Here is a 23,927-nt window from a genome sequence, read left to right on the forward strand (position 1 = left end):
AGTTAGATCATGATCACTCTACGGATGGAAAGAAATCATGTGGCTATACTATGGCTTATGGCTTCGGCTTTTGCCAAACCCGCTTTAGCGCTCGTCAAATCCGAAAGAATCCCCTCTCCAACTCCAACCTGCCGCGGCTCCCTGCTTAGGGTATCTCCAGAAGGGTTGGTAAAACATTATCTAAATTTACAGATTTTAACTTCTACATCCTAAAATACTAGTCTATCCAATAGACTGGGTATTATCTTGACTCCACGTTCAAAATCTTTCACATCCGTTCCTATCCTTTTCTTTTCCCCCAAAACACCGAGCTCCGGGGAGGACCCGAATAGCAATGCCAGCTCGGCGATCTTGGACAGCACCTCCCACGCCTCCGTCAGCTGGTCCATGGCCACCGCCTCCACGCACCGGAGCAGGAGGCTGAGCAGCCGCAGACCCCGTGTCTCCGGCCCTTCCTTCGCTGCCGCGGCGGAGTAGAGCCCAAGCAGCTGCTGCCACTCCCCCCGCGCCGGGCGCCCTTCCCATTATCCTCTTCGTCGGGGCCTCCGGGGACGCTGGCGCCCGCTTGGCCTTCATCGCAGCTGCTTCCGGCTGCGGGGACGGGCTGCGCCGGCGGGGAGGGAGCGGCGGGACGGGCCGCGCCGGCAGGGAGGGAGCGCGCGGGGACAAGCCACGTGGGCAGGGAGCGTGCGGACCGCGTGGGAGGAGGGGTTGGTGAGGCGATGGGGCTTGGCAAAGATGACTAGCGGGACGCCGCGGATGGCCAGCGACTGCGTGGGAGGAGGAGATGGCGAGGTGACAGGACTCGGGAAAGATGACTAGCGGGGCGCCGCGGATGGCCAGCGAGATAGGGAGGATCTAGAAATAGAGAGGCTATTGGATCTTTTTTACTCCAATTTAATTATTTTTACTTCAATTTAACAATTTTTAGTTATCCAACTCCGTTATACAGAGCCCGTCGGAGATGTTGTTACTCGGTTACTCCCCCCGTACAGCTCGCCAGCCAGCCAGCCTCCTCGAGCTCGCTAAAAGCCAGCCCACTCTCTCGTCTCTCTCCCCACTCTCTCTCCACACCCCCCCCCCTCTCCCACGCGCAAGGTACAACACAAGGCAGGCAACGGCACATCACTTGGTGGAGCAACCAGCCAGTTAGGAAGAGAGAAAGAGGAGCAGAGCAGGAGGAAGAAGAAGAGGGAGGAGAAGGGCGGCAGCCAAGAAGAGGGGCAAGATGCTGCGCGGCGGCACGAGCGTGCTGGGGATCGTCAACTTCATCACCTTCCTGATCTCGATCCCCATCCTGGGCGGCGGCATCTGGCTGGCGTCCCGGGCCAACTCCACCGACTGCATCCGCTTCCTGCAGTGGCCCATCATCGTCGTGGGGCTCGTCCTCATGGTCATCTCCCTCATGGGCTTCGCCGGCGCCTGCTACCGCCAGACCTGGCTCCTCCGCCTCTACCTCTTCGCCATGTTCTTCGTCGTCCTCGCGCTCCTCTTCTTCATCGTCTTCGCCTTCGCCGTCACCGACCGCGGCGACGGCCAGGTCGTCATGAACCGCCGGTTCCTCGAGTACCAGCTCTCCGACTACAGCGGCTGGCTCCGCGAGCGCGTCGCCGACCCCCAGTACTGGGCCACCATCAGCGCCTGCCTCCGCGACGGCCACGCCTGTTCCGGCATGCGGCGATTGGCGCGCGACCCCAACACCGGCATGCTCGTGCCGGAGACGCCGGGCATGTTCTACGTCCGCAACCTCTCCCCCATTCAGGTAACCGCCTTTTCTTGTTCTCTCTCTTTCCCCCCAATTCGTCGCCTTCTTTCTTTCTTTCTTTCTTTCTTTCTCCCCAGAAAAGATTCGCCGGTTCTTGCCAGCCTTGCTTTCCATGTGATTTGAGGCCGGAAAGTTCGCGGCTTTGTTCCACGTTAATGCTCTGGCGGGGAGAGTTTGGATCTTTTATAAGTTCTAGAGCATAAAACTTAGGATTTTGTGATGATTCGGCGATTTAGTTCCATTATTCACTCCAGCTGCTCTATGTAATTTAGGGGAAACGAAGACTGCATTTTTGTGTGCAAAGACTGTTGATTTTTAATTCACATAAATATTTGAGGAGGGTTAACAGTCTACTCCAGGTTCTTCCTGAACCTGTGATTGCTTCTTGCAAAGGTTGCGTAGGATATTCCAGTTACTTCTACTCGGCACCAGTGTGGATCTCGAGATGAACTTTGCTTGCCCCTTTTATCAGCAGCCCCCTTTCTCTTAGCAAGTCATGGCCTTCAGTATTTATTTGTTCACGCACCAGCCTGCACCTTTCAGAAATTATTAATTCGGCAGGCCTTTTGCTTGTTCCTGATTTGGGGCAAAGCAGCTAGAAGGGCCACTGACTTTGGCAGCCCCTTCGGTTCCAGCATATACCTTTCTTCAAAAGCAATCCTTTTATTCGCTTTACATCACGGAAAGTAATTGCGTCGATAATTCTGTAGCAGGTGCCCTTAAGTACAGAAACTTTTGGTTGATTGGACTCAACCTCATGGATGAGGAAACAAGTTTATCATCCATACTAACCATTATGGGGATAATTTTTTCGCTAAATGTGAACAATATGCCTAAAAGACAGCATCCTTTTCTCATCGAACAAATCTGTACCTCTGAACTGTACATCTAAGACATTTAGCCAGTAAATATCCCCTTGAATTATTGGCCAATTTGAGTCGTGTACTCGTGTTCTATGTCAGTTATTTCCTCCTTCCGTCACCACTGCAGTGCAAAGAACGAGCAGCACTAGGAGAGTAGGAGTTCATGCTATTGCAGTGGTAAGTAGAATCTGGTGTCTGGTGGTGAGGCTGAGGATATTGATAATGTAATTTTCCTAGCTTTTTCCTCATCTTTTCGGATACCAGACGACAAGGAGGACCACAATATTTGTATGATTGAGGAATCAGGGCCTCTCTCAGCGTCCTACCAAAAGCCAGTTGCTAGGTGTCACATTTCAAAGTTGGAATTGGACCATGGAAGCCAGTTGCTAGCTGTCACATTTCGGAGTCTCACAATATTTGTATTCTCTATGCTGTCTTCTCTAACTGTCCAGTTTGTTGTTTTTCTTTTCCTGGTTTACAGCTTCAAAAATTACTTGCAAATATCCATTGTCTTTGGCCTTTTAGCTGTTTGATTGTTTCTGTAGAGATGACACTCTCCATTATGTGTTGTGTTTATAGTGAGACCCAGAATATCTATTGTCCATGTCAGATAACTATTGTATGAGATGAGTAGGCCAGTGGATTCAGTGCGAGGGCTTGTGATAATCGTTTAATAGATATCCATTGCAGTGGGCAGGCACCCACCAAGTGTTTGTTAAACTAGCCTATCAACCCGTGCTCCTGCACAGACTAATTAGAATTAATATAAAAATAAGGCTTATAGCTAATAATTATAATTATCTATCTCACGCCCTCTTTCATCTATTAAATATTCTAACACATACTCTAAAATACATATTTATCATTATCTAGTTGCAATAGATTTCATTTTCCATCACACCTGCATGTGTGTTTGATATATATTTAATTGAACCATTTGTTTGTGAATTGGTATTCTTATCTCTTCCATCATATATGAATACATGGTGACACATATCGTGGGTAGTATTTTTATATAAACAATAACATAAATAATGTATTAATAATGATAGAAATAGTAATTTAGAATTTTATATTGGTGCACTTTGATATTTTGTTATAATTATATAATTTAGATTCAGATTTAAGGGTTATTTTAACTTTTAATAATGACATAATTGGATAATTTATATGCAAATTTAGGGGGTTATTTGCATTATTTTTATAATGGCATAGGTGGGTAATTTACACGAAGGTTAGGGGGTTACTTTAGATTTTTTTTATAATGGTAGAGGTGGGTTATTTAGATGCATGTTTAGGGGGTTACTTTAGTCTATTTTTATAATGGCAGAGGTGGGTAATTTATTAGGAAAGATAATAGATCCAATGACTATTATGATTAGAGTTGTCGGATTGATGGCCGGATGTTTCTGATTTTTGTGAGAATTTTTAGGATTTCTCTGTTTTTTTAGAGTGTCCACCTAAGATCCTAGGTGGCTTCACGTGGAGGCTTAAAAGAGCCTCCAATTAGTAATAGTAAGATGGTTGGTTCTGCTGCGTTGTTAGTTTGTCTTTTCTTGTGCATGCACACATATATGGACATTTAGTAGGTTCTTCAAGGCTTGGACAGATTTTAAAAGTTTAATTGGCCGTAAGAGTTTTTGAGTTCAGAGGCCTAGTATTTAAGGACAATGAGCTGGCGTCAAGCTCTTAAACAGCATAATCCTTTCATGCTACGCTTTCGTTTAGTTAGTAAAACTAGTTATGGATTTACAGAATAACATATTGTTGTGTGATTTCTCAGGATATGTAGGTGTTCATTTCAACTGTTGTTTGATGTAAATTTGCTTGAAGATACACTATTTTTTATGTCTAAATTTTAAATGATCTATTGCCTGCCAGATTTTGGGTTGAGAGGCCGAGTGTTTCTTGTTAATGAGCTGTATTCAGGCTCATAATTGGTAAAAGTAGTTTCTGTGTTTTCATGGTTGAGTTCTTTTTCTCTCAGAGCAACTGATTAGCTGTGTGATTTCTCAGAATACTAATATCATTTTATGATTGACTACTGCAGTCTGGATGCTGCAAACCACCATCATCATGTGGGTTCACCTACATTAACGAGACATACTGGACGCCAAACCCCGGTGTCCCGGTGATCAGCGATGCAGACTGCAACAGGTGGAGCAACGACCAGCACACGCTCTGCTTCCAGTGTGACTCGTGCAAGGCGGGTGTCCTGGCGGGCATCAAGAAGAGCTGGCGCAAGGTGGCCATCCTAAACATTGTGGTGCTGATCATCCTGGTTATTGTCTACGTTGCTGGCTGCGCTGCGTTCCGCAACGCCAAGAGGATCGAGAACGACGAGCCGATCGGCATGGCGCGGATGACCAAGTCCCAGCCGAGCAGGTTCCAGTTCTAGGCTACCGTGGCGGGTTCGGAAGCTTTTGCCTTGTACAAATGACCACACTGGATGGTGCTACGGCTTGGCCTTTGTTAGATCTTACTGAAATGCAGGGTCAACTACATTTGGGTGGTGAACAGGGAAGGAGTTCGCTTATCAAAAAGTTGAGTGTGGTTTAATTTTGTGCTTGCCTTAGTGTTTAGGGTAGGTCTATTATGTATTGGGTGCAAAAAAGATGGGATCCGCAAGAAACAAGAGTACTTCACTTAGGAATGTATTGTTCTGTATGGGAGATTTTTATGTCGTCTTTCCAAGAAGAATTTGTCATCATCTGCATTCTAGAAGATTGTATGGCAACACTGGAGCTCTCAGTATGACAGGGTCGCTAAATCTCAATGTTTCAGTCGCTTCAGGACCAGGAGCATATGTTTTGTGTCAATTTTAAGATTTTGTTTTCTATGAAACTTCACAAGCCTCGACAGTGGATGCACGATACAAGATGGTTTCTACTTTCTGGCTTTCTGCGCGGTTGCCATTTGAGCCCGCAAAACTTCTTTTGTTTCCATGAGGGAGCCTACAAAACCTTTTGTTCACTTGATATGGCGAATACTGGAGCTCACAGTATGATGCTTCACAAAATGCTCACTGCTCATGCTGCTGCCGGCTCGTGTTCTATTTGAGCTTTGTGAGACGTTTTCTAAGAATTTCCTCAAGATTTCTGCATAGTATTTGATGGCTGTTGCAAATTGTCAGTGAGTGTGGACTATGTGGGCCTTCATTTCAGCCGACGAAACCATTTGAGTGCAATCAAACAAATCCACGAGCAAAACAATTTCTGGCCCATAATCTAAAAAAACAATTTCTGGCCCATAAAGCTAGGCCATTGCCATATCCAGATATCTTGTCCTCCACTCACGGCAAGCGAGCAGGTTGCCGCCCGGCAGCCGCAGCGCAACCTCCACCATCCATTTCCGCCTTGAGACTGCGCCGCGCCGCCGCGGCATTGAGCTCCGGTCAGGAATCAGGATCACGTCACCACAAAACGCGGCAGGAGCACACCAAGCCCCGATGCTGCCATGCCATCCGCTGCTCCGACGGACCGGCGAGCCTCACACAACAAACCAGCGCAGCGCGGCGGACCGGCGAGCCGTATCCGTAGCTCCACCGATCGGAATGAGCCCGGCTTCCCGCTTGCTCGCTCTCGTCCCTAACAGCAGGAGCGGAGGACCACCGATTATGGATGCATTGGCGGTTGGCCCTTCCGCTTGCATCGGGCGGAAGCTGCGGCGGCCGACGCCGACGGAGGAGAACCTGTCTAACTAAAGGAGAGCGGGGGCTTATTTGTAAAATAACATGGTCCTTTATACAAAATATCGGATCGTGATCCATAATCACGATCCAAATAAGAAAGGGTATGTGTAAATAATTGGATCACGATTATTGATCGCGATCCAATGATGCAAAATTTCCAGGCCGTCGAGATTGAGGCCCGCCGCCGCCGTCGCGATGCATCCCGCGGCTCCATCCGTCAGAAGAGCGCATGCAGAAGAGGCTCAGGCGGTCCTTCCCCCCCGTCCCGCTGCCTCCGTCGCAATCTCGCCGCACACCGCCTTCGACAGGAGCCGCCATGACAAGCAGAAGCCAAGAGGAGCAATGCAAGCTGTCTGCTCCATCAATGGCTTCCGCATAAGAGGAGCCTGTTGCTTCGATTCCTGTCGGTTCGGAGGGAGACCTCAATCTTTAGTTCAAAGCTGGTGAACCCATCACTTTCACACTCACTTACTGTACATCTGATAGGGAAGAAAGAGAAGGGAATTCTGACGAAATGCTGATCCAATATAATTCTCGAGCGATTCGGCTGATGCCCCGAGTGCCGTAGTTTTATCCGACTGACCACGACCGTATAAGATTAGCGACGACGGTGAGGTCCAGCAGTGCAGATAAGAGGATCAAGGAATCGTCATCCTCACCAGATGAACATAAACTTCAATGCTGCTAGTCTTTTATATGATCCGCAGCCAAATTTCACACAGTCGGAGTTCTGTCAACAAGAAGTCTTCACTGTAAAGCTTGACTGCTTAAACCACTCTAGAAAAGGATTCTAGAGAAAGCATCTCACTTTACCTTTACGCCCATCCAAAAACTTCTGAAAGGGTTAACAAAAACGTCAACCAAACATGCATGACAGTGAGAATGCGGTGACTAGGGATGCAAGTTATATTTATTTTGGGTCATTGATCAACCAAAAAACTTGATAAAATGAACTAGGATGGTATCGTGCGTAATTAACTTAGGAGGAGAAATGAATTAGGATGGCATACCATCGTAATTATTTAGTTGATCCATAAAATACCATTGAGTATCCACTTGCATCTAGCGGTGACCGACTGATTTGATCAGGCAGCAGAAAAGCAGATCATTAGCATGTTCCCATCCCTGGTAAACCATTCAAACCACATGAGCTGTGTATGATTCCAGGTAAAGATGAGGAGTGGATCAAAGACAGGGACTGTCCCATGTGAATGTGCAAGAAACTAAAGTGGCGTTCACTTGACATGGGTCACAACCAAGCAGGCTAGCAATAGCATTTCTGGCACGATTGTCAGAGGGAGAGGCGACTCCTTTCTCCAGCTCAAACGCGTCACTTTGATCTCATGCAGAAAAACCGGGCACCCTCATGATCCGCGCTGCTTTGTTCTCTAGCTGGGAGTCAAAGGCTTGGAGAAGATGCTGACATTTCCGCTGACGATGTTCAGCCGATGCTGGACGAATTGCTCATGTCCGGCTGTCCCCTGATTGAGAGCAGAGCTCCTAGAATTTTGGGGAAATATCTGAACTGAATGCCATGGTTGCGGCGCGTGCACGCGGTACTTTCCAGGCCAGTTTGATTGATCGCGCGGCTCATGTCATGTGGATTGGCGGGGAGTTTGGCAATGGATTTGGAGGCATTTGCATGCATGCATGTGTTCTCTCCAGCTGGTTAAGGTAGTACAGTATTCCATTCCATGTCAGTTTAGTTAGGTTGTCTGTTCTTTGCTTTCTTCCTTACCACATATGAACCAGCTATTATGATTAGACATCATGACTGAAAACCAGCTTCTGAGTAGCTAGGCGATCTGTTTTCAGTAAACGAGCTACGGCTACGTTTAAAAATTAGTCCAAAGTACCTGATGTAGGATTTTAAGTTACTCATTTCTATTAGGATAGGACAACCAGATCCGGTAGTTTTGAACTTGCCAGTTGTGCTTTAGTGCTTGGACAAATTTGTATGTACCACCTCATCATCTAGCTAGGATGAACCTAGGTTAGGTACGGTCAATGTACAACGCATCTCTGCTAGGTGCTAAGTTAGCTCATGCTGTCATGCATGTGGTTGATACCCAATTACCTAGGTCAGTCCTAGTATTAATCTATCATCCCAATTGCCCTTTTCCCCCTGTTTTTCAAACATACGGTCTAAATAACTGCTCTAGTGTTGGGCAGTGCAGAGAAAGATCAATAAATTCTAAGTTAAGTAGTGAGAATGTTTGCGCACTAATTTCGTCAGCAGCATCAGCAGCACTCTATTGGGCACGTTCTGATCACATTTCAACAGGCCGTATGACCTCAACTGAGCAAGTCAATCAACTAGGGAATTATTCTGATACCGCTGTGAATTATACATAATTGCTGGGACCCGGAAATCTCATGATTTTCAAAAATGCAGCCCTTTCTAGTACGTTCTGCTTCTGCCAATCCTGAACGGGTTTCGAGTATGTGAACTGGGTTCTTCGTGTACACCTGAGTTTCACTCCGACTGCACCTGCATGGCAAACGTCCATTAAGCAGATGATTCAGACTTCTGTTCAGGGTAAGTGTACTACTAGATACCAACTCTTTGAACGCTAGTTTGGATGTAAACAAAGCAAAAAAAAAATCATCTCATTCTTGTCAACATCGTTTTGAACTTTTGATGTTTGATCTTATGCTGAAACCTGAGTGACCTCCGTCCACATGAGGAGCAGTGCTTTGTTCGGCCGGAGCATGACCTCTCAGGTCAGAGCCTCGGCGAAGTTCCTATGAACAGACATGCGCCGACCCTGCATTTGGGCATTTATTCTTGTCGACGCTCATCAGCTGCCAAATTAAAATGTTCAGATACCTGTATATGTCTCCTGGAAGAGGACAAACCGATCTCCACCAACTTTTTGTAGATGTGTGAACCGAAAAATCACGAACGGCGGCACGCATGGGCGCCATGCAAACCTGCTTCTCGGCTTCCATGCCGACAGTCGCATGTCGACCATGAACGTAGCTTGGCAGCTGCAGATGAAGCCAAGACAGGTTTCAAGTGTCAGCTTGGGCATGCAGAGAGAAGCTTCGGATCCTCCCGTGCAGCAGGCTCAAGCCTGAAAACGCACAGGAATGTTGACAGTCACTCCAGCTATAGCTGTACCTGTCTTGACATTTCATCGCACGAACGCAACCAATTTGCTGCTACGTCCAGCTGCTGTCATAATCCATAAGCCATGACAAGGACTCAGATCAAATGGCCAGGCCAAACAGTCCTAGCTAGTCTCTCTCATCCCAGCCAATGCACAGACCACTGAAATACTTCTACCAGCCTCAGCAGATGAACTTGCTGCAATACAGTACAGTACAGTACAGTACATTTCCAATTAGGTACAAATCTAGAAGTTGACCAACTAGGATTTATCTTCATCTTGCATATGGTTATGGTACACCTCTTAGATGAGCATCACTTCACTGGATCATGTGCCACGCACGTGCTCTAGTTTGGCACTGGACTTGGAACCATCTGCTGCATGTGGTCTAGTCCAGATAAGGCCGTTAGTTAGGTTAACTTGTTTTGTAATTTACTTTGTTTTCCCTTGTCTACCCATTGTCCTACTATATGATTAGACGTAACTGAAAGAGGTTAAGGACTGTAAATTGGACTTGCATGAGACCTAGTAACTAATTAGCAGCTAGGAGGCCTATTTTCAGCAGGGACAAAGGATAGGTCCCTGTAGATTAACTTCCCACTTGTGCTGGAAGAGTTATTTTTTTTGTACATTTGTTTATAGTCTAAAATCTTAATCAAGTAAGTTAGGTCAGTGTACAACGCATGCGTTCTGCTATCTACTAGTAGTAGCTAGTATTAATTAAGCTACATTGCTACAAGTTCATTCACGTTTACTAATGTGGTAATCTGTTACTAGCTACGTAGCTTAATTTCTAACCCATTTAGATTATAGTAGTGGCATACGTCGTACACTTTGTTTTGACCAATTAATGCATGATGTAAACTGCATTATTGCTCCTTTTGCTTGAGACCGATGGTGTGTGCATGTTGAGTTGTTTGACAGTATTGTTCATCAGCCGTCAGGGACGGGCCAAACACAGCAATAACTAATGCAAGGCCAGGTATATGTCTGAAGAAAGCGCGCGTTTTCACTGAAAATATGGTTGATCTGTACTACATGCAGCATGTGGCATGCTAGCTCGTATATTTCAGCACACTCGGATGAGCAGTTGAGCACAGCTAGCTGAGCGAGTCAACCAACTCGGGATTAATTTGATTCCATTTCAAACTGCTGGTGGCCGCAATCTCTCACATTTTTCAACGGTTAATCGTTTAGTACGTCGGGCTAATGATGAGCAGGTTTAAAATATTTGTGTGTACCTTCAGTTCTGCACAAGAGAACATATTGTGAACTAAGGTAATCAGATACAATATAGGAGTAGATATAGAATAGTAGTCTTCTTAGGTAGTAGTCCTTCAATTCGGATATAAAACAATTGTTTGGAATTTGGAATCATTCCGTAGCCTAGAAACAAAAATGTTAAACAAGCAACAACACCTGTCCTAATGATTGGCAAATCGAACTTTTACAAGTTCAGCAGACGTCTGAATCTTTGTTTGTTTTCAAAAACCAATTATCGTACAGTTGCTATAGCTAGCTATTAGCTAGTAGTAATTAACAAATTCTTCACAATTGGGAACCAAATCTTGATGTTAAGAGTAGTGGTAGTGTCATACACGGTACAGGAGTACAGGAAAGTTTCAGATCAAACGAAAGCTCATTCAGATTCAGGGGGTTGTGAAATTGCTTCGAACCCCAACCACGTTAACCCTTTGGTTAACTTTGGAATTATGACATGGAGTAAATCATACACCCGTACACATATTGACTCTATATGTAACTGTATACGTATGCATATACGGAGGATCAGCTAGATTAACTATACTTGGACATTCGATCGAACACCCTGCGCTCGCGCGCGCGCTCGGCGTGATGACCTCTCATGTCCAGAGCGGCTCGTCGGCCCAGCTGACGGGGCTGGACTGCAGCTGCAGGCCGCTGCCGCTGCCGCCGTCGATGACGTACAGCGCGTCTGCCTGCGCCGCGGGGGCGGCCGCCGCGAGCTGCGCGGAGGGGTAGTCAACGGCGCAGTAGGCGGGGGAGGACGCGGCGGCGACCTCGACGCAGAGCAGCGCGAGGAGGTGCGCGTGCTGCGCGCGGGCGCCGGCGAGCTCGGCGTGGGCGCGCGCCAGTTGCGCCTTGAGGTCGTTGACCTGCTTCTGCAGCTGGCAGATGGCGCCGGCGCAGCCGTAGACGGGGTCGCGGATGCGCGCGCTCGCCTCGTACACCATGCTGCTCACCGCGTCGGCGCGGTGCTCCTCCGGCAGCTCCTGCTCGTCAGTCATTCGATGGGCGTCAATAATGGCTTCGCTCTCAGTCAGCACAAGGGATTTCAATGGCGTGAGAGTCAGAGAGTGAGAGATCGACGGGCTGACCTGGAGGAGCTTGATGATGTTGCTGGCGCCGAAGACGCGGTGCGCGGTGGCGAACTTGTGGGGCTCGGTGGGCGGGAAGTAGGGCGCCAGCACGCAGCGGTCGACGCAGCGGCGCCGGAGGATCTTGCACGCGGCGCAGGGGCTCAGCACCACCGCCGGCTGCTGCGGCTGCGGCGACGTGGGAGGCGTCGAGGCCCCGCCGGGCGGCAGCGCGGCGGTGGCAGCTGTGTCGCTCGAGGAGGAGTCCATTTCGATTCGTGTGAGCGACACTGAGGTAGAGGGAGATGCCTTTGAAGTTTGGCGGCAACCTGTGTATATATAGAGGGACTGAGCAAGCTTGAGCTAGCTACGAGCTGAGCTGAGCTGAGCAGGAGGGTGATGACTCATCGGCCTGCCAGCTAGGCACCGAGGATTCGGCCACGTACACCGGGGTCTTGCAGAGTCCAAAGTCCAAACACTGTGCATTCTCCTCCTACTTTTAAGTCTCGAGGCTATATATCGTTGAAACTTGGAATTAATGCAAGGAATTTTTAGACTTCCATGACAATTCTTGTTCGGTACTTAATCACATTGTTATGGCCCAAATCACCTGGAATGCAAGGAATATGGTCCAATTCTCTCCAAGTCCACCTCAATTCGTAACAATTCATACATGTCAAACAGAACAAAATCCGAATGTGATTGCATAATAGCTTGCTTACCCTACGAACGGAGGTTGGTCAGCAGGACCTCAGTTGAACCCGGCCTAAGAGGTTGCAGGTTCGACTTCCGATAGGAACGAATTCTGATGTATTTTTCAGAATTTATTCCTAGATGGCACACACGTGCGCGTTCTGTGGTATTGTGCGTTTTCCGTGCACTGAGGTCTTCTCCAGCGTGTGTATGCGGTGAGCGTGATTATGTACTGTATGTCCTATGTTTGTACCCCTCAAAGAAACTTGCTTACCCTCGGAGTCTCGGAGCTATCACTACGGTAGTCCGGTTCACTTCGGACGCGACGTGAGCCATGCACGGATGGGTGCATGATGTCACAATGACGTTCGCACGTGCCGTCTTGCATGCCGTGTGCCCGTGCTGCCGGCCCTTCGGTTCGTGACAGCTAGCTTCTCCATCCATGCATGACCTTTAATTTCGGGCGGCCTGTTGCTCGAGGGATCTTCTAGAATCCATACAAACCATCGAAAATTTTCAGTGCTACCTTTTTCTTAAATATATGAAGTTTAGACTAAACTTAAAATTTTCAAAGTGTACTTGAAAATAAAGCACCAAGATTTGTATTCCCTCCTTGGTTGTAATATCCCTCCTTGGTTGCTAATTTATGTGTAAATTAAGCACCAAGGACTTTGAGGCGGCGATCTCACTCTTGTATGGTATTGTAACCAATTGTTCTTCTATACTACAAAGACACGTAGCTCTCCTACGTCTTCGAGGAAAAATGGGGATATGTTTTAGCAATTCTTTGTTACAGCTTAAAAACTAGCAAGGTAACCCGCGCTAGTAGCGCGGCTAGTCTGATTTCAGCTATTATAGTGATAAGTAAACAACATTCATTTTTTTCTCTAGGTAGTATTTTATTTTTCTCATAGTGATGAGGTACATGTGTAGATTCTTTTGACTTGTTCATCTACCGTTGTCTTCTTGAGCCAATTTTCTTTCTTGCACCTTGAGGAAGCCAATTTTCTCATCGATCATCAAGATCTTGGTGCACATCTGGTTGATGAACATCAAAGAATAGACCTATGCTCTTTTATATTCTCCTACACGTTTTTTAGCATGATTTGCTCTACTATGTGGACATCCTGATCTGAAACGACTTCATACTCTCCTACTATTTCTTTAAATCTATCAACCGAAATTACGTCCGCTTGTTTAGCATCATCGTGCGCCTGCATTTCAAGCAATAATAGGATGAGTGTCACACCCTTCCCGTCCTTCTTCATGGTTATGCTCTTGTTGACATGCATCCCAGCGCCTTGGATCACAATGTATGATCTCCGTCTATCTAGTTCGACCGATCTCCTCCTGTCTTGTTCGAATTTAGCTCCTTGAAATAATCTCACTAAGGATGCTTTCATAATAAAGAATCAGGCAAAAGCATTGAAGACGTGAGGCGAATAGAGGCGGTGATTCACTAAAATGCCTCGGATTGGTGATTATCGATCTCCACATGCCTAGTTCGACTTTGGCTTCTCGAGCCATTCTCACCAAGGATGCTTTCTCAATAAAAAATCAGGCAAACAAACCGAAGACATGTGATTCATAAAAAATGTAGGACACTCCATGGTTGGTTTGATTGACACATACATATATATTTGCCCTCCTTTTCTCTTTCAAAACTAATATGTTACCGAGTAGATTTGTAATGTTTAAGTCATGTGAGGGCTGCACATTCCAAGAAATGTGACTTCGGATTGATGTGCACAAACGTCGGATTTGTTAGCCCTAAACTCTCTCCCTTCCTCTACTACTTTTCATGATTTGCACCCTATATAAATATGTTGTTTATTTTGACCCAGGTCAATTCGGCCAATCAGTTAAAGGTGGGACGTTTGCCTCTTGTTGTGTCCTTATAAAAAGAAAAACGAATGAAGTGCTAATTTTCCATTTTTACTGGTAAATATCTTTCTGGAAAGAACAGATGAGAAATTAGTAAAGAGTTGTTTATTTACCTTATCACTTGTATATTCTTTTTCCTTTCCTATATTTTATTATATGTATACTCTTTTCTTTTCTAACAATAAGCTAATATTTTGATCGTAATTGATATGGACTCTTTGGATTGATCTAAAACCATTAGATCTTTATAAAATCGGATGGTGCAAATCATTCTCTTTTTTACATTAACGTGAGAATTTCTAGATCCTCTCGGTGAATGTGATGGCTTCTTTTAACACTTCCTTATTAATATAATAGATAAGGAGATTGAAAGAGACGAGAAGACTACGTGAGGAAGATGGAGCAAAAGAGTAAGTAAATCTTACTATTGGAGTAATTACTAACCAAAATTCGGGTGCATGGGGACTTAGCATATAGGCTGGCCTTGTTTCAGTTTATACATTTCCTTTTCCAAAGTAAAAGAAAAAAATATATAACTAAGGGCTACACAGCACAATAGAAATGCAATGATAGCGGTGGCACGACGCGTGTACTTGCTTGTTGGCGCATATACTACCCGGCATTGCACTAGCTGCACTGTTGTGCGCGGGGGTGGTCGTTGCGGTTGGAGCCCACCACGTAGGAGCGGGAAACGAGTCAAGGATTAACGGATTCCTCCTTGACATTCATGCACGCTTACTGGCAGCAACGTGCAGCGTATCCAATACAATGCCACACAAAATAGTTGTAGTAATATAAAATGCACGAGTAACCCTCCTACAATACAAATTCTGTTTATGTTAAAAAATTATAAATAAATAAATAAATTAGGTATCATAAACTATAGTTAACAAAACAAAAACAAAAGCGTTAATGATGAAGTAAATGGATCGTCACTAGGAAAAAGCGAGAGAGTACTTCCGAGAAAACAAAAAAAAAAAACAGAAAGGTTGAAGTCTTGAAGGTGATGAAATGGAAAAGAAGAACCAGCGGCCGATATTTCAGAACGCATACAATGCAAGGTACGGTAGGTGTAGTGGACGTGGAATTCCGCTGCCTGCGCCGGCAGTATAGCAGAACAGCACTACCACAGACCACATTCCACGGTACACACTCCTGTATTTGTCCGGTATACATAGAAAGAAATTATTCCAGTATTTGTTCCTGCGGCTTCGCATTTCTAAAGCCCACATAATTGTATTCGCATTCCGTGTGGACTTTACGGCCGGCACCAGCTGCTACTTCAACAATATATAATGCGCTTTTAGACTCCATCATTGACGATGGATTGCCACCTGAAATTTCAGAAAGAAGAGTGTACGATCAACTCAGACCTGAATTAACCGAACAAAGCACTTACTTATGCTGCTGCAACCTTTTTTTACTACTTTGTCAGTCAAACCCGAATCACCAAAAGGGGGATAATTGCAATCGTGCCGACATGCCAAGCATATTGCGACGACCAGCACAATTTCTTCGGTGTCACTTCCACACTGACCGGATGGCTCCTAGCTAGTAGCCTGCTACCAAGTAAATTGCCTGTGGGGCGCTGTGACTGAACTCTGAACATCTGCGACGTACTGAAAAAAAAAAATCAGAGACATCTGCAACATTCAGAAGCGATGGAATTGGGGGTGGCTGGAGCGCACATTGTGGCGCCCCAGTTGATCCCAACCTGGAAGGCTTAGCTGCTCGCTACGACAGTTAGGTATGGTGATCAGGCCACAGTACAACACAGAACGAAGACTCGCCCGACACATGGATCGAGCTAGTTTCAGTTATCGTCAGGTGTGAACTGGGTTACTATACATCATGCAGATGCAGGAGATCGGAGGCGCAGTAGGTGGTAGCGGAAGCAGCAGGCGTTGTGCTCGCGCCAGTTCATCTGTTGTACTATGCGCTCAATGCCACTACGCGCTGATCTTTTTCTTCTCGATCGGCCTCGTCCTGCTGCAAGCCTGCAACTGTGTTTCTGTCATCAGCTGATGCATGAATGCCTTTTTCCTGGAGCAAGCGAGCGAATGCATGGTGGCAGCGTACCGAACTCCACGACTCGGCGCGGACGCGGAAACTGATGATGGAATTGGAATTCTGGAGGGGATAGCTTCTGAATCCTGCAGCTAAGCGCAGAAAATAAAGGCGTCCGGGGATACTGTAGTGCTGGCGTCGTAGACGTGTATATCCACACACACAGAGGCGCGGCAGGGACAGAGGCGCATGTGCATGACTTTGCTTGCTCCGCCTGTTTCCTGCACAGGAATTATTAGGCGATTGACGCTAGCTCTCCTGCATGATTTGCTCTTCTGCTGGATTCGTGCTTGGTGCATTGCCAGTTTGTTTGCTTGCCTCTTGGTAATAATTCGAAGCACTACTTGATGGAACACTCGTTTGTGGCGCTCACTGCTCACTGAAAGGCGGGGGATCTTCGCCTCCGCCTCATCTCTCCCTGACCCATGGGCTCCACATTCTCTTTTCAGCCTAAACTGGCTCCCAATCTTCTTCCTCACCACTTCTCCACATGGCGCTCAGGTTAGGATTCGGGATTTTGAGGGCTCGAGATGGAACTCACCAAGGTTAAAAGGATACCCTCGGCAATAATCGGCTTGGCAGCAGTTGGTCGAGCATGGGTGGTGACTGGTGTAGGACAGTAGGAGCACTAGTAGAAGTGGTAGCTCTTGCTGCATTCTGTGGTCAAGGAAATAATGGGGCCCACCACAGATATCCGTGGAAAACGTATACAGACACAGTGTCAAGGAAATGGAGGGAGGTCATACTTCGCTTTCAATTTCAACAAAAGCTTAAGAGTAGTAAGTAAATCTTGTTGCTAAAAAGGAAAATATAAGGGACAGGCCAGTCGACGTGAGAGTGTACTTGGCCCAACAAGAGTGTTGGGCCCCAGCAAGGCCATGCGAGACAGTAGAAACAATGGATCGAGTCCGTGGACCAGATCGAAATCTATGGGCTATAATAAATAAGCAGGGGAGGCGTTCCATTCTCTGGCACAGGGCCAACCAACTAGCCCGTTGCTCTCTCTCTCTCTCTCTCTCTCTATCTCTCTCTCTCTCTCTCTCTCTCTCTCCCTCCCTCCCTCCCTCCCTCCCTCCCTCTCTCAAACAAAAAGCCCATTACTATTGTTCACGAATTTATTTTTGGCAACGGAAGAAAAAGGAAAGAGAAATTCAGATCTCTATCTAATTTCTGTCAATTATTTATCGCTTTAAAAATATCGATAGTATGTTGTCAAGTGGCACATGTGTTCTAGATTTGCTTATTTTGAAAGAGAAGAAGCAAAATGTGTTTCAGAATAACTTCATGGTTTTACATGCCCCGTTTTTTCCTCCCCCCCCCCCCCCCCCTCTCTCTCTGTTTTTGGCGAATTTTCAGGATAATATGACCGCCATGCCATAAGAGTTTCCAGGTGAACACAAGTTGATCTGTCATAAAACGACCGGAAGACAAGGACACGCATGCGCGCGTCGACAGTGACACGAACTGTGCGCCTGAGCTCTCAATGACTGACTTTGAGAAGCCGGACTTTTCAGAGGCGCCATTCCATTCCTTCCCGGAAACGAGCTGAATTCTGCAATCTAAAAGCTGAACGAGAGAGGGGGAGGGAAGGGGCAAAAAAAAAAAAAGAACAATCTTTTCGTACAGATCAGATGCCAACTGCTTCCCAAAGTACAGGAACCTGGGGCCATGGCCAGTAAATGTTACGCTGACACAGCCAGTAATTGATTGCGCTGTCCACGTCGGCCATCTCCTCTCACGGGCTGGACGCAGCCATCCGCCCATCCCTGCGTGCAGTTCTTCTACCCCTTTCCTGGCAGCCATTGCTGTAGCTTTCTTGGCTCGCTCTGGGCCTGACTTCCAGTTACGGCCAGTGCGTTGGCCGGATGCAACAGGCTGGCGTCCTGCATGTGCCGTTTGCCCGCCCGGTCAGGTCCGGCATAGTTTATCTGTCTGTGCAGGCCCTGTCTCGTGTCTGCAACTTTGGTTGAGCTCCGGTAGCTTCAGACGGATGCCACGCCGCCATGCTTCGGACAGTTTGGCATTCCCTTTGACAGTCCAGCCTCGCGGCACTGCCGCTGCCAATGAGGCTGTCCATTCAGGTCTCTCATCCCTCTAATGCAAGATTGCATTGTCTGAAGATTATCCTTTTCTTTTCCTGCTCATGGGATTAGATACAAACTGTTCCGGCCTCTAGATAGGTCACACTTCACATGCATGCTAGTAGCTCCATGTCAAGGGTGGGTCGGCCGTTTAGAATTTAGATCATCCCATTGCCCAACAGCTCTTACCGACCATTTCATTCCATCTGCTAACCATATGCCCATCGGTCAAGGCAAATATTATGAAAAGCTGCATGGCGACCAACAACGGCAGTGGGTTACTTGTTTCCGCCATGTTTTGCTCGCTTCTCTGCAGCTGAAAGCAAGCTGAATTTCATTAAAAAAAAACTTAAAGCAAGATGAATTTTATAAAAAAAAAACTGAAAGCAAGACGAAGCGAGCCGTTACCCCAGATTACCAGGAACGAGGAACACCACGAGTATTGAATAGCCTACGACCAAGAGCTCCTCGCGCCGGGTACCAGGAGATCGAAGCCATCGTCGTCGCATTGCTTGTCTGTTGCGCACAGAGCTTTTGCCGGAGCTTTCTTGGGGCACCTCCAGCCGGGCTAAGTACTATCCACCACCGGTTTGTGCAGCAACATGTCTCGCGCTTGCAATTGACACGTGTGGCCCTCGCTAGGGTTTGGTCTTCGGTGCCCGTCGTCTTGTTTGGAGTCCGGCTCGGCTTTTAAGAACCAGCCGGGCTCTGGCTGTTGCTTAGCCCTAAAAATTTATTCTTGCATTAGGCTTACGCAGGAGCACTTTGTCGTTAAACAAACATTTGCCCGCGTTTGAAGCGATGGCCGCCTTTTAAGGTAACTGTGATCCATGTGGTCTTGCTTTGCCCCACGTGTTCCATATGTTTGCTACTAGCTTTATTTCTACTGCTCCACATGCTAGCCATTTCTACTGCTTCTTGTTTAATCTGAACTGTATATACCATGGATGATGGGAAGTAGTAGGTCGTCAAAGTCCAAAACGCTTTCGAATTCTTATGGTTAGGTTCCATATGAAATAAACCTTTGCTAGTTGAATTAATTTTGGCCACTGGTAGCCGCTCGCCTGTAGTTTTCGTGCACGCCAGACGTCTCCTTCATTCAGCACTTGAAAGATACTTCCCGTTTCTTAAGAAAAGAAAAGGCTGTAGACCAGATCACGTATTCTCTCTCTCGTAATGATGAGCCGCGTCGAAGGAACCGGCGAAATAGGTTTTATGTTTCGGCTGATGTTCTCTTGTGCTTGATATATATATATATATATATATATATATATATATATATATATATATATATATATATATATATATATATATGATCGACAAGGTCTCGAGACACAAATGACAAGAAAGTAGTTACGTTGATGTTGGTAATTCTTTTTTAACCGAGCATAGCATTGCTCCATCCATCTTGTAATATAAAATATTCTAGCAATTATAGGACAGATCAAGGGATTGAACAAAAAACGTACGTACCCTCATTTACCAACTATAATTAAAGTTATTTCTAAGATTAAGCAGGGTAGGAAGGAATAGAAAAGGTAAGCATGCATCTAAGAGACAAGGAGAATTAAATGACTTTCTTTAAAATTTATCTAAAACTATCTAAAAGTTCTCGAATATCTTATATTGAAGTACAAATTTTGAACCTTTTAATACTTTATATTTTATGGCGAAGAGAGTATATTATTATGGGACGGTAGACGCTGTGTCTGAACGTAGTGTACAAATTATGCACTGGCATTTTGGTTTGCATCCGCCCTTTGATCACCTTTAATTTCGGTGAAGAGACTGATGCATACCTCTCTGAGCTGCAGTAACGTGCCGTGTGCTTGATGGCCGGGACAGCAGGACCAGAAGTAGCGATCTTAGAGATGGTCGCAGTTTTTTCTGTAATTAACCGCGTGATCGTACTATTTTCACGCTCAATTTCGCTTATAAACCGCGCGAGTCGCAGGAATCTCATCCGTGGATTGTACGGAACATCCGCGTGATCCACGGCGGCTGATCGGACGGCCAGGAGGCGCGGCCGTGGCACGTGCAGGTGCAGGCAGCTGGCGCAGCAGACGCGGAGAGCCTGGTCTGGCCTGGCGAGCAGCAGCCTAGCTAGTTGTGCGGCCCACCCCAACCATAAAAGGATCCGCCACCGACCTTTTTGTCGATGCCGCCGCCCGTATGGATGGATCTCAACTCAACCCAATGCCAAAGCCCAACAAAATCCACGTACCGACGTACGTGTGGTGACAGCAGTAGTGGATCCATCATCCATAGATCGGTGTGATGGAGAGCTCCGTGCCACAAACCACCACACCACTCCAGCTCCAGCTCGGCGTCCCAGCGCATGCAACCGCGACGGACGACGAGCAAGCATCCATCCCAGGAACGAAATCCAGAGGAGAAGTAAGGATCTACGTACGGCGAGGGGCAAGGCGAGACAGCTCACACGCACATACGGCCAACACCGCGACCGACGGCCGCCGTCGTCGCCGCGCGGGCGCCCCTGGTCAGACGCGCGCCTCCTTGCGCAGGCGGAACCTTCCGTCCCGGTGGCGGTGGAGCCGGCGGCGGCGACTGAGCTCGACTGAAGCCGGACCGAGGGCGACGGAAGCCCAACAAGCACTCCGTCCCCCCCGCCGTATTAGATGAAATCATTAGCTTCTGCTACAACTTCAATTTATTTTTTTGGAAAAAAAACCTTCGATCTGATTCCTTTTTTTTTATAGGAAATACTGTACTAATCCTGTACTGTACAGTAGCCATTGCGTGCACACCACGACTGTAGCATGTACTGTCCAAGATAGGACCCGAGGTAGCCATTGCGTTTCACCAAGTTCCCCAAGGAAGTGAGTATTAGGTCTCGCGTTTGTACGCAGTGGTCATCAAAATCTGGCATCTGTGCATACAAAACAGATGCAACTGGACTGCATTACATAGGTGCTGTTCGGATCCATATAGCAAAAGAGCAAAAGGCTAAAATTTTTGCCATTCGCTAAAAGTGGCAAAAATTTTGCCCTTAGAGGTGTTCGGATCCTCCAGCAAAAAATTTGCCTTTTGCTATATGCATCCCCCGAATCCCCCAATCTCCAAAACTGTTGCGTTCCAAGAATCATCCGTCTTCCACCACCGCCGCACCGCCTCGCCGCGCCAAGAATCCGACAGGGCTTTCCTCGTGGCCATGGCGGCGGCGGCGACGCGCAAGCGCCCGGCGCCCGACGGCACGCACGCCGCCACTGCGGCCGGCGGCGAGAGCAAGCTGGCGCGGATCACGCTTGGGAGCATCTACGACTACGAGAAGCTGGAGGTGCTCGGGGAGGGCAGCTTCGGCGTGGTGGTCAAGGCGCGCCACCGCGCGACGGGCGAGGCGGTGGCCGTCAAGCGGGCCAGGGCCTCCGACCTCCGCGCGGTCCTCCGCGAGGCCGGCTGCCTGGCCGCGTGCCGCGGCCATCCCTCGGTCGTGGGCATCCGCGACGTCGTCGAGGACGCCGCCACCGGGGACGTGTTCCTCGTCATGGAGTTCGTCGGCGCCAGCCTGCGCCGCCTGCAGCGGGCGGAGGCGCGGCCGCGGCTCCCCGAAGCCGGGACCCGCGCGCTAATGCGGCAGCTCCTGCGCGGCGCGGAGCGGATGCACCGCGCCCGGATCATCCACCGGGACATCAAGCCGGACAACATCCTCGTGGGCCCCGGCGGCGCGGTCAAGATCTGCGACCTGGGGCTCGCCACGCCGGCGAGGCCCGAGGGGGCGGCGGGCGGCGGGCGGCGGGGGGCGGAGGCCGGGCGGCGGGCGGCGGAGGCCGGGCGGCGGCGGAGGGGGGGGGCGGAGGCCGGGCGGCGGGGGGGGGGGGGCGGAGGCGGGGGCCGAGGCGCGGGGTCGGTTGCTATTTCGCTACCTCGTCTCGCTCTTTCCCTTTCAACGGATGGTGTTCGGGTGCAAATGGAAAAAAAAACAGCAAATATTTTCCCTTTTGCTCTTTTGGGGTTGGATCCGAACAGGGCCATATACTCCCTCCGCTTGATATTAAACCAGGAAGGAAAGCTGAAAAAAGTATAGAACTGATCCTGCCTGGTTCGTTTCAAAAAGAGAAGAGAAGTATATAATTAATCGGGCCAAGGAACGAACGCGTAGGTGCGTGGAGAACAAATATTCCCCGACTACTTGGTGAGCGGAGGTTGGATTGTATATTGATAGATAGATACTGGGCTAACATGCATCGGTGGCGAAGAAGTTGGTTGGGCATGCACAATCCATCCGTCACATGGCCCGGGGCCTCTATCTCCTCCCGTCTCCTGGTGAACCGGGACAGGAAGAACAGGAACGAGAATGAGCGGAAGAAAGAGATCCGAGAGAATGCAGGAAGGAATCCCCCAGTGGACAGGGAGAGGCGCGCTGTCTTGATCCACCCACGCGCATCCCTGCCCCTTCCTCCACAAAGCACCACTCATTCTTTAATTTTTATTTTTGTTTCGGAGACAATGTCATCATCAAATAATTTATACTTTTAGGCGAAGGCTAGCCTAGTGGTTATAATAATCTTAGTAGCACCTTAGGTTCTGGGTTCGACTTCATGTGGGAGCGATTTTTTTAGAATTTAACGGCGTTACGCTTCCAGTGGTAGACGATGTAGTCTTCGAATATGCTTGTAGGTGTAGAATTTGCGTACGTGTGTTCATAGGGGTGAGCATGCCGTGTAATTAAAAAAATAGACTTTTAGATTCTTTTATCATGGTATTCAGAAAGGTACCGTAACTACAACAAAATGTTAAAGGCCTTTACAAACCATACATTAGTTTCTTTTTTTAGGATCATTGATCTTATGCCTGGAAAGCTGATAATCCTCTTGTGCATTTGCAAACAAGTTGGTGCGCCATCACAAAGATACCCGCACCTTCCATGCCACTTCCATTTTGGAAACTGGACTACTTTTTTTTTTTTGGATCGTCAATTAGTAGGTTCCATGTTCCAATCCCAACCAAATCGGAAATGGCCGCCTCAACATCCACCTCACATCGCCTACCTTTGGCTTCAAGGGAGATCAGAGGTGTATTATACAAGTGAGGGCAAAAGCTGCATCCCACCTAATATTCTCTTCTGGGCTCATAGTCTGAAGACGCCTCTTGCAATGCTGCAACATTTACCCAATAAGCTAATCATCTGCTGGTAGAAAAAGAATATCTTACTCCATTATTCCGTGGTGGAGGTATTATATGTCGAATTGATGTACTTGAAATGGCGTTAAAAATTCTATAAGCTCTGTGTGGACTCATAAGATTTTACACATTACCTTATTGCTACACCTGGCGACGTGCTTGGCCTGCTGCTCTGGTTTTGCGGGTGTTTGCTTCTCCACAATGGATGGAATCATGAAAACCAGGCACCGTCGGTGTCTTTGTTTTCGTTCTCGCCAGTCAATTCAAGCCAACTGCAGTAGGTAACAGTTTT

The 23,927-nt window shown here is 47.6% G+C and overlaps 3 protein-coding genes across 3 annotated transcripts; 2 read left to right on the top strand and 1 right to left on the bottom strand.

The window, feature by feature from the left end:
* Positions 1 to 275: 275 nt before the first annotated feature.
* On the top strand, positions 276 to 5,447 carry LOC112884400 (tetraspanin-3). The gene is made up of 2 exons (XM_025949781.1): positions 276 to 1,762; positions 4,679 to 5,447. The coding sequence occupies exons 1-2, from the start codon at positions 1,229 to 1,231 to the stop codon at positions 5,024 to 5,026; spliced, it is 882 nt and encodes a 293-aa protein (XP_025805566.1). The 5' UTR covers positions 276 to 1,228; the 3' UTR covers positions 5,027 to 5,447.
* A 5,556-nt stretch (positions 5,448 to 11,003) lies between these two features.
* Positions 11,004 to 12,047, bottom strand: LOC112887227 (LOB domain-containing protein 1-like). The gene is made up of 2 exons (XM_025953354.1): positions 11,790 to 12,047; positions 11,004 to 11,684 (listed from the first exon to the last, which is right to left on the bottom strand). The coding sequence occupies exons 1-2, from the start codon at positions 12,036 to 12,038 to the stop codon at positions 11,295 to 11,297; spliced, it is 639 nt and encodes a 212-aa protein (XP_025809139.1). The 5' UTR covers positions 12,039 to 12,047; the 3' UTR covers positions 11,004 to 11,294.
* A 9,540-nt stretch (positions 12,048 to 21,587) lies between these two features.
* LOC112885081 (putative cyclin-dependent kinase F-2) lies at positions 21,588 to 23,137 on the top strand. Its single transcript, XM_025950760.1, has 2 exons — positions 21,588 to 22,232; positions 23,132 to 23,137. The coding sequence occupies exons 1-2, from the start codon at positions 21,666 to 21,668 to the stop codon at positions 23,135 to 23,137; spliced, it is 573 nt and encodes a 190-aa protein (XP_025806545.1). The 5' UTR covers positions 21,588 to 21,665.
* The last annotated feature ends 790 nt before the right edge of the window (positions 23,138 to 23,927 follow it).

The sequence above is a fragment of the Panicum hallii genome, chromosome 3 (assembly GCF_002211085.1).
Source record: "Panicum hallii strain FIL2 chromosome 3, PHallii_v3.1, whole genome shotgun sequence".
NCBI lineage: Eukaryota > Viridiplantae > Streptophyta > Magnoliopsida > Poales > Poaceae > Panicum > Panicum hallii.